The sequence below is a fragment of the Quercus suber genome, unplaced genomic scaffold (assembly GCF_002906115.3).
Source record: "Quercus suber isolate HL8 unplaced genomic scaffold, Cork oak 2.0 scaffold_1509, whole genome shotgun sequence".
In the NCBI taxonomy this organism is placed as follows: Eukaryota; Viridiplantae; Streptophyta; class Magnoliopsida; order Fagales; family Fagaceae; genus Quercus; species Quercus suber.
In genome coordinates this window covers 1-10113 of record NW_027070881.1, presented here as the reverse complement: position 1 = coordinate 10113, position 10113 = coordinate 1, and the positions used below count along the sequence as shown (strand labels likewise).

Here is a 10113-nt window from a genome sequence, read left to right as displayed (position 1 = left end):
ATTAGCATCTACTCAATGAGCTCTAGCTCAAATGCCACTTCCTCCCCTTATAAGAGTAAGGTGGAGGGTAAGGTCATAGGTTCAAGACTCATCTGGTGTGTACCTTACCAATAAAGAAAATCAGCACCTATGTTTCTAACATATACACAAACGAATTTTGGGGAGTAAATGCTTGCTATGTATATTTAGTTTATTAATAGAGTACTAATCAGACTTGTAATCATTCAAATGTTATATGACATTTTGGCTTTGATAATTTAACCTTTTGAAGTAAAGGTAGTTATGCACCAAAAGAAGGAAGGCAAGAATGAAAGATTTTCGTTTGTAAATGTGGTAGATAGAAATTTTGATGTAGAAATTTTTTATTGATTCTATTGTTATTTTAAACATAAACTTCATCACTAGAGATTATTGAATGATGATGTAGCATATTCAATGGCAAGGATGTTCACAAGAGAAATTTGTATACCATGTGATTGATAATCAACTATTATTATGGCATTTTCATTAGTATCTCACATTAAAATATATAAATTGGTGTTCTTTAGGCATTTGTATTTTCCATTATTATGTCATTTTCATTATTGCAAATCACAAGAAGATAATGTAAATTTTGCAACTTGCAAGCTAGCTGTGATTTGAATTTCCTTTTTGACTTTTCTTCAATTTACCCAATGAAATCCTCTACCCTCTTAATTTTCTAGGGTGCTATTAACTTGCTTCTAGCTATATACAAGAAGGAATTGAGGGCAATGGGTGGGTATTTGACCAATGGAAGCAAGGTATTTTTATTAATTTCTGGAGTGTTGTCGCTTCTAGAATTTGTCTCAGTTGCCCAGTTGCTTTTTCTTTTTAATCTTCTTTAGGGGTTATGTATCATTCTTGACTTGTTTTATTTCACAGCCAAATTTGAGCAGGGTGGAACATTTTATTCAAGCTGTTGGATCTTTTGAAGATAAGATCTTTCAGAAGAGAGCTCGATTACATCAGGTTTGCTCTGTTCTTAGATTGACATGGTTCTCTTCAACATAATAAATAATAATGTCATTGATGAGGGTTGAAATAATTATAGAGATGGTCCCATTTATCATCTGCAGCTTGCTCAAGACACCCCTCACTCTTCTTGCTGTCACTTTTAAAAATTATTTTGTTATGTACCACGGTGTTATTTTCAGTTTCATGTGCATATGTGGGGGAAATAATAAAGAGAACCAGAATTAAGCAGTCAATGGATTCTCGAACCTTTTAAGTAATATTTGACTGTCAAGAAGTCAGCTGCAGTTTTCTAATATCTGTATTTCAACTTACCAAAGTTTTCTACCTTGGTGGCCTTGCAAAGTGTTGAAACTTCTGTAAAATCTTTTTCAAAGGTGGTAGGGGGAGTGCTTATCAAAAAAGGTGGTAGGGTAAGTGCTTATCAAAAAAGGTGGTAGGGAAAGTGGTAGTCCAATGACCAATGCTGAAATCCTGTTTTTATTCTGCTTGCATATGGGAGGAATCTTTAGAATATCTGGATGGGTAGTGTAAGGAAGTTATGGGGAAAATGGAGAAATAATTTTTTAAATTACATAATTGGAGGATTTCGATCATGGGAGCAATTTTCATGTCATCTTTACTTTCTATGATTTTTCTTTATTGGTAAGTTAAAAACTATCCCAATGGGTCTTGAATCCATGACACCACCCTCCCCTTAAATCTTATAAGGGAAGGAGGTGCTAGTTGAGTTAGATCTCCTTGACTCTAGGCTTTTAGAGTCTGGTCAACTGGGAGCCAAAAGGGGTAGACGGTTTAAAGCAACATGAGTAGAAGTAATGAAGAATGATATAACAAATGGAGACTAAAGAGGGTATGACCTTAGGTAGGATAGAATGGCTGAAAAGATACATGTGATTGATCCAAATTATTTTTTTTTAAAAAGCCACGGGATTAAGGTTTAGTTTGGAGAGCCAAGAGTCTTGTAGCTCAATGGGGTTGCCTGCTCTGTTATGAGGAGGACCAAGGTTTGAATCCCTCCACCTATTGTTGTAACTAGTGAATTATTTAAATAAGTTTTAGTGGGGAGAGAGAGAGAGAGAGAGAGAGTAATTCAATACCAATCAAGTTGCTAGAAAATTCTAGACTGCAGATTTGTTTAGGAATTAAAATATGGTTTTATGAGTTATTTGGTAGAGAAAGCATGTTGGGTCATAGGGTTTTGATAGAGGAAGGACTTGATTTGTAAGAAAGACAGAAGATAGAAGCTTGTAGTATTCAGGGGCTGTATACTCATTAATCGCATGAGAAAGTGAAGAAGGAAAGAGATTAGAAAGAAGAAAGATCAAACTCGGGTACACACGCCTTTTACAACCAATACTCAATTATATTATTTAACTCCTTCCATTCTTTGAGAACATTTGGTACAAGGACTCTTTCTTGTACTGGTAGCATATTACTCCAAATTTGAGTAGTAAATTAAAACCTAATAAACTAATTTAAACTTACTTGTATGTCAATAAACATAAGATACATGGATTCTTTTAGAAAAATTCTGGACTCAGCTAAACTACCAAAGTACCCTTTGATTTGTTGGAGTTGCAGTAAATACAGTCCTGCCTGGAATACAAAACCAACTATAACTTGTAATATCTTTTTGTTAAAAACTATAACTTGTAATATAAATAGCCCAAATTAAATCCACTGTAGCCCTAAAATACTTGTAACTAGACCTTTAAAACCATACAACTTTGCTTCAATTGGATAAAATAAATCTTGAATGGACAAAATTCTGAAGTAGAAAAAAATTAGTCTCACATAACTGCATCAGGTGATCATCAGTATCTCAGGTTTTGTATTATTGTTCATACTACTTGCAGTTAAAAGTAGTGATTTTCTAAGCTTATGGTTTGTCTGAATATTATCAGATCCAGTATTATGTAATGTGGCTGTCATTGGTTGTTGCTATATGTTATTCCTGTAAACTTAAATCATGATAATCTTTTATTCTGTATTCCTTTTTCAGCGGCAGTCTGAAAGAATAAAGCGTGATAAGGCACAGGCCAAGAGAAGAGATGACGTCGAGCCTCAAGTTCAACCTGAGTCTCTAGTGCCAGTTGCTCGGTTCCATGGTTCTCGTCTTGCTTCTGGTCCTTCACCTTCACCTTTTCAACAACCTGGCTTTAATCACCGTTCAGAGGGCTCAATGTCTGTTAGAAAAGATTACCCACTTGGACAAGCCACATCAGGATTGTCAGGGCTTGAAATTAAAAGCAAACAGTCTCGGCCCCATAAAGTTGCACGTTACTCTTCGGGGGCTTCTATTGGTGCTGCTATTGTTGAAGCTGAAAATAACCTTGAAACAGATGTACGTTTTCCTGCTTCAGGCGAGGCTCTTTAATGTAATTCTGACTCCATCACCCTTTCTTTAGGACTTTCTGTGGGCTTGGGTATGAGCCTTGCTGGCGTGGAGTTATGATTGCATCTATTTTCTATTATTGTTTATTTGTAATCTTTGTTGTTATTATATGATGTTAAAGTGATGCTCATTAAGCCATCATCTCTTTGTTTTTGGTTTCCAGGTAAATGAAAACAAAGAAGAATTAAAAGTAAAGCTTAAGGAGATACTTCGTGAGAAGTCTGATGCTTTTAACTCAAAAAATCCAGAAGAAGACAAGGTTTGATGACAGTTTACCTCTGCATATTGATTAGTTTTAAATGTTTGTTACCAATAAGCTCTAGCTGAGATGGTCCTTCTCCCATGAGAAAAGGTGGAGGATGAGGACATCATACAAGGCTTAATTAGCTATTACTTTTTGTGTTGTTACCAATATTCTGTTGTTTAATTAGGTCAAATTGGGATCACCGGGGTGGAAAGAAAGATATTATGAGGAAAAGTTTTCTGCAAGAACGCCTGAGGAGCTTGAAACAATACGAAGAGATGTGGTAAGTAAAATGAGTTCAAATATATTGGTACTTGTATTTGGTAGATAACTGTAGGTTTATATTGGCTTCTCTATTGGGTAGGTCTTGAGCTACACAGAAGGCTTATGTTGGGTTATGCACTATTATTACGAAGGGGTTTGTTCTTGGCAGTGGTTAGTTTTTTTTTTTCTCTTGTTCTTCAAAGTAATGTACTTAAATTTTAAGGTTTTGTGTTTGGTTAGTTTTTTTTTTCGATCTTTTCTTATTTTGCATTTCCCAAAGTTTGTTGTGGTGCATTTCTCCCTCTTTCCCCAATTTCTTGCATGCACCTGCTAGTGTAAATTATTAAAATTAGTGGTTGCAGTTTCCCATTCATCAATTTTCGGTGATTTTGTTAATCACTTGCACTTTTTCCCGGCTTCTGACTTATCTCTCCTCTTCCCCCCCAAACCAAAAATTAAAAATTAAAAAAAATTGCTTCGTGTGAGGTATTGTTTTGGGATTGGAAAGGGTGAAGAGAAAGAAGGGGTGGCGGAACTTATTCAATAACTTACATAGCTCCTCTATTTTTTGAGGAAGGGTAGTTGGTCTGTGTAAGTTTTGAAATGACATACACATCTTGAGGTAGAGGATGGAAAACTTCTCAGTTAAGAAAAGGGGATGGAGAACTTACGAGAGAAAATGGTGGGCTGATTGCCATTTTCCTCTTTTCAGTAGGGAAGAAATCTCAGCAGAAATAAAGCGGGTTGGGGGAGTATTTTTTATTCTGGGCCCACAAACTTTTATCATTTTGAGAGAAAACAGAGGAGAAAGCTTCCTGACATAGGACAAATTGGGGCATGTCTAGGTCTGCATGTATTGGGTTTAGGGTTAGTAGATTTTTTGGATCTTGGGTTTGGAATTGTTGGAGAAAGGGTAATAGGTTTGTGTTAAGAATTAAAAGGTGGTTTGATGAGTTAGAAGAAAGAACATGGGCTTTTAGGTTTTTGGAAGACAAATGAAAGGGCTTTTATTTGGGCTTGTAAGGAAGAAGTAGAAGAGAGAATTATATGGTGTTTAGTGGCTGTGTGGCTGAGGTCATGAAGTTTGATAACGGAATCCTGTTTTGGGATGTAAGTTTCTTTAGGGGTGTGCATGCTCGGGAACTAGAGGCACTAGCCAGTTTCATGGAGGTTAGTGTGGCTGAGGTTATGAAGTTTGATTACGGAATCCTGTTTTGGGATGTAAGTTTCTTTAGGGGTGTGCATGCTTGGGAACTAGAGGCACTAGCCAGTTTCATGGATACCATATATGGTGCATTGGTTAGAGGGCTTGGTGAGGATAAGATGTGCTGAAAATTTGTTAGAGAGAAGGGCTTCACGGTTAGGGATTATTACAATCTCTTAGTGGGCTCTAATGACTATTGCTTTCCTTGGAAAAGCATTTGGAAGCAGAAGATTCCTTCTCGAGTAGCTTTCTTTGTTTGGATTGTTGCTTTAAGGAAATGCTTAACAATTGACAATTTATGAAGAAGGAAGGTTTGAAAATTAGATTGGTGCTGCATGTGCAAGTGTAATGGAGAATCGGTTGATCATCTTTTTCTTCATTGTCTGGTTGCAATGGATATGTGGGCTATGGTGTTTGGGTTGTTTGGAGTGAGCTAGGTTATGCCACAATCTGTAGTGGGGCTTCTAGCATGTTGGCAAGGCAGTTTTGGCCGTCATTGAAATGGGTATACATGGCTTATGGTTCCCCATTGCTTATTGTGGTGCCTTTGGAGGGAGAGAAATAGTTGGTGCTTTGAAGATAAGGAGAGATCCATATCGGACTTGAAGCTATTTTTCTTTAGAACTTTAATGGATTGGTTGGCTGCATTGCGGAACCAATCCTTTTCATCCTTTCTTGATTTCTTAGATTCCTGTAATTTTTGTTCTTGATTGTTTGACCCCTTGTATACTCCCTGTGTACTAGGGTGTTCCATTTTTTTGAGATCAATAAACTTTTACTTATCAAAAAATGGTGTTTAGTGGTTGTGTGAATGGTATCTGTGAACAGTACCACATGGAAGAGAATAAGAAAAGACATAAGAGAAAGGGTGAAAACAACACACGATACCCAACATGTGTCGATTCTCAAAACACTCAATATTTTATTAATAAACTTCATCCCTTCAAGTATGTTGGGCAAAAAAATATATGTAAGGGCTTATTCTTGTATTAATAGTATTAGGACTTCTAGTTTGACTAGTAAAATAAAAAGGTAATTAAAAAAAAAAAAAAACTTTAACTTAAAGATAATAAAAGATAAGATATATAGGATCTTCTATAAAATTCCAGACTCAAGTAAACAACTAAAATACCCTTAATTTGCTGGGATTGCTGAAACTACAATTTCACCCCTAATTGCAAAATTGGCCATAACTTAATAAGCAAAAATTTGTTAACTTTAAAACGACTACATTTATTTCAATTGAATTTCACTTGTGCTCCATAAAATTAGTCTTGAATCAGGGTTCGTAAAAGCGCCAGAAGATACGAAGCACACATTCTTAAAAAAAAGAAGTCATAAATTTGAAAATAATTATTAATGGGCAACACAACAATCTAGTGATAAAAAAATCATATAAATTGAATTAAAACATTATATAAAATTCGTAAACATTTATGTAAGCTCCTCCTTTTGCAATTTTACACATTTTTGTGTAAAATTGCAAGTCAAGTCATTTTTATTTTTGGATTAGCTAGATGTGAGTACTTCTGTCTATATCCTTTCTTGGATCTCCTCCTACCATAATGTGCTATGACTAATTACTAATATTAGTTAATAATTTAATCACTTAATAAGTCCTTGTTTTCCTCTCTAGGGGTGGGTCCAAAGGGCCCTGCCTTGGCGAGGTTCCACGGCATTAAGTTTTAATCACTTAATAAGTATAAGAAAATAAGAATTTGTCAATATAGTATCAATGGTGGATTTTGGTACCAAATGTGTTTAATCGCACACCATAAATTGAATTTTATGTACCAAATCAATGGTTTATATCAATAGTGTTAAGATCCTAGGGCTATGCTTTAGTTTAGTTTAGTTTAGATTTTTTTTTTTTTTTTGAAAAATATAAAAAAGCATTCCTTTGAATGCACCTTGTGAGGCGAAAAGTACTGGAGCTTTGCTCTGGTCGCACTTTTACCAACATAGTCTTGAATAGATGAATTTGTGAAATAGTAACAAATTAATCCTCCATGGATCATAACTTCCCCTGCTAGGAAATGAAGGCAAATTTTCGATTCTGTCCCATGCCTCTCTAATGTGTTTATAAGGAATGATTTCAACTCATTCAAATCATTATTTTTTATGTAAAATAGATGGCTAGAGAAAATAAATTAATATTTTAAATGTGATATGTTTATGTGGCCAATCCAATCTAATCTGTCGAGGATCCATAGCCAACCCATAATTTTATTTTATTTTTAATAAGTAATATTACTTCATTGAATAAAGAAAACAATATAGGAAACCAAAGCACACAGGCAGTGTACTAAGGAATCAGAAAAAAACAGCAAAAACTATAAAGCAAAGAAAGTACAACTTTCTAACAAATCTTTCAAAGAATTAAAAGTAAAAACACCCGAAGCGTTTGTTCACTTTGGCAAAGTTTGGAGAAAAAACTTCATATCAGGAATTGATCTCTCACATCCTTCAAAAGTATGAGCATTCCTCCCCTGCCAAATGCCCCACATAATACAATGAGGAATCATACTCCAAATCACCAAAGACTTATATTTATGCGACCAGCTAGCTAGAAGATTCACAACATGGCATGGCATAAAACCAGTGAACCACAAATAAAGAAAATATGATATTCCACAACTCTCTAGCTACATGGCAATGTAACAACATATGATCAATGGACTCCCCATCCTTGCACATGCATCACCATTCCAACACAAATTTTGGTACCAAGGCTTTGTTGTTGTTGATACGTTCACTTTTATATGGTGTTATCATAAATAACTTAGCTAATTACAATTTTCCTTATATAATAAGGGAAAGATTACTTCTTATGTAATAAGTGTGTAATTGTAATAAGGTAAAGAAGTAAATTCATACAAACTATTTTTTTCATCCTCCCAACTAAACTATAAAAAGTTATATTGACTTTCTATCCTCTCTACCATACAAGTACGAAGGAAAACAAGAAAATATTCTTTACTTCCATTTTCCACCCTTCTCATATTGTCCTTCCTCCCAACCAAACAGATCCCAAGTCTTTTTACAGCTGCAGGACCCTTTCTTCTTTTCTGGTTTCAATGATTTTTCTGGTCAATTTGTTATTTCGATTCAATATATGTCCACATCTTCAGATCATTAGCCTGTCTATTGCACATGAAGTAGTCTATTTTTTAGTAAGTTTATCTTTACCTATAAAAAAAAAAAAAAACATTTTTGGATCATTACTGTGACACTGAAGCATATTTATTGTAGGTTTTATCCTTATCATTATGCACCCTTTGCTTCTGATCTCAAGGATCTCAGTGATCTGAATATAAGCTTTGAGCTTGGTACTCCCTTCAAACCGTTCAATCAGCTTTTGGGAGTATTCCCTGCTGCAAGGTTTAGTAGCCACTATTTATTTCTTCTCATTTTCATTTTTTTATAAAATATTCCATCTACTAAAGAACTAATTATGATCCACTTGCATTTGTCAAAAAAAAATTGATCCACTTGCAGTTCCCATGCACTTCCTGAGTATTACAGGAAGTTGATGACTGATCCAAATTCACCTATTATTGACTTTTACCCAGCTGGTATGCTTTTTTCCTAATGGAGGCCTGAAACTTGTTTCTCTTTGAATTTATGTAGTAAAATTTGCTTACCCTTAACCTTTATTTTTTTTTGGTCAGATTTTGAAGTGGATATGAATGGCAAACGATTTGCCTGGCAGGTGGGGTTTATGTTTTGGTCTCTATTTCTGTATCTTAGACATCATGATGATATAGGCAGCAACCACTATATATATATATATATATATTTTAACACCTCTACTTGCTTTTTTTAAGGGCATCGCAAAATTGCCATTTATTGATGAAGCTCGCCTTCTTGCAGAGGTCCAGAAAATTGAACATACGTTGACGGTATGCTGTTTGTCATTAACTAGCTTGATATTCTGCACTTACTAGATTGTCTTTGTTATCTCGTCTTTTTTAACATTTCTTTGCTAGATACGACACCTTTTTTATATTGAGTTCTACAATTTCTTTTACAGGACGAGGAGGTACGGAGAAACAGCATGATGTTTGACATGCTTTTCGTGAAATCGTCTCATCCTCTCTCTGTATTCATAAGTATTCTTGATGAGAAGTGTAAACGGTTAACAGACAAAGAACGGGTTGAGGTCAAGGAGAGAATCGAGCCTGAGAAAAGGTTTGTTTGTAGTTGTTTTCAAATGTTGTTATTTTTTTTTTCTTTTCCTCTTCAAGATTCAAGGAATGAATGAACTTATGCATTCTATGTGAGGATTCTTCTAATCTGACACTAAATGCACATTTTGTATGCTAAATTTGATTCACACTTATTATATGCCTGACATTTAATGAATACTATTTATTGTGTCCTACATTTTGATGCCATTCTGGTTCAAGTTTCCCAAGTATGTAGAATTAGTAAGATAATTAAGATGTTCTCTTAAGAAAAAAAATGGGGAGAAAAGATCTAGCAATTACTTTTTTGGAGGTCATCTTTTTTATTTATTTACTGTTATTATTATCTTTTATTTTTTTATTTTCATGCCAATTTTTAATGTTTGCTTTTGGTAGGCCTTTGTTTTGCTTGTTCTTTTAAGTATATTATTTTTTCCTTCAAGCATTGTGACAAGTTATTACCAATTTTCTGCCTTATAAATGTTTATCGTTTATAAATACATTTGGCATCTGGTTGTGACCATCTTTCTTCTGTTCTATAGAATCTTATGTTTCTAGGTTAAATTTGTACTTCATACTGATTACAGAATAATCTTACTGTGCCTGGTCTTGAGTTTGTTCTGCAATATTCGATGCTATTATAATAAGGTGGACTGTATCTTATAAATCAGTATGTTCTTACATCTAACTGAGAGTAATGGTACCAGTGACTCAAGATTTTGCTCTGCTTAGCCATAATATGACCTGCATAGCTTTTGCTACAGCTTTTCACATTGACCTCTCTTGTCTTCTTCCTTTTTTTTTTTTTTTTTTTTTTTTTTTT

General features: G+C 34.5%; 1 protein-coding gene across 2 annotated transcripts; it reads left to right on the top strand.

The window, feature by feature from the left end:
- The first annotated feature begins 654 nt into the window (after positions 1–654).
- Positions 655–9382, top strand: LOC136065996 (5'-3' exoribonuclease 3-like). 2 transcript variants are annotated; one of them, XM_065769854.1, is made up of 11 exons: positions 655–782; positions 904–990; positions 2999–3340; positions 3555–3650; positions 3823–3918; positions 4000–4070; positions 8356–8484; positions 8602–8678; positions 8775–8815; positions 8931–9005; positions 9137–9382. In XM_065769854.1, the coding sequence occupies exons 1-11, from the start codon at positions 753–755 to the stop codon at positions 9365–9367; spliced, it is 1275 nt and encodes a 424-aa protein (XP_065625926.1). In that variant the 5' UTR covers positions 655–752; the 3' UTR covers positions 9368–9382. The 2 variants fall into 2 exon arrangements, with proteins under 2 accessions (XP_065625926.1, XP_065625927.1); XM_065769855.1 differs by lacking the exons at positions 655–782; positions 904–990 and having other exon boundaries at positions 3000–3374.
- The last annotated feature ends 731 nt before the right edge of the window (positions 9383–10113 follow it).

Bases quoted from the DNA above. Each gene is read 5' to 3' on its own strand.
- LOC136065996 (XM_065769854.1), top strand. From the start codon at position 753: ATGGGTGGGTATTTGACCAATGGAAGCAAG. The intron at 783-903 runs GTATTTTTATTA...TTTATTTCACAG, and splicing joins ATTTGACCAATGGAAGCAAG to CCAAATTTGAGCAGGGTGGA. The intron at 3,919-3,999 runs GTAAGTAAAATG...TCTATTGGGTAG, and splicing joins AAACAATACGAAGAGATGTG to GTCTTGAGCTACACAGAAGG.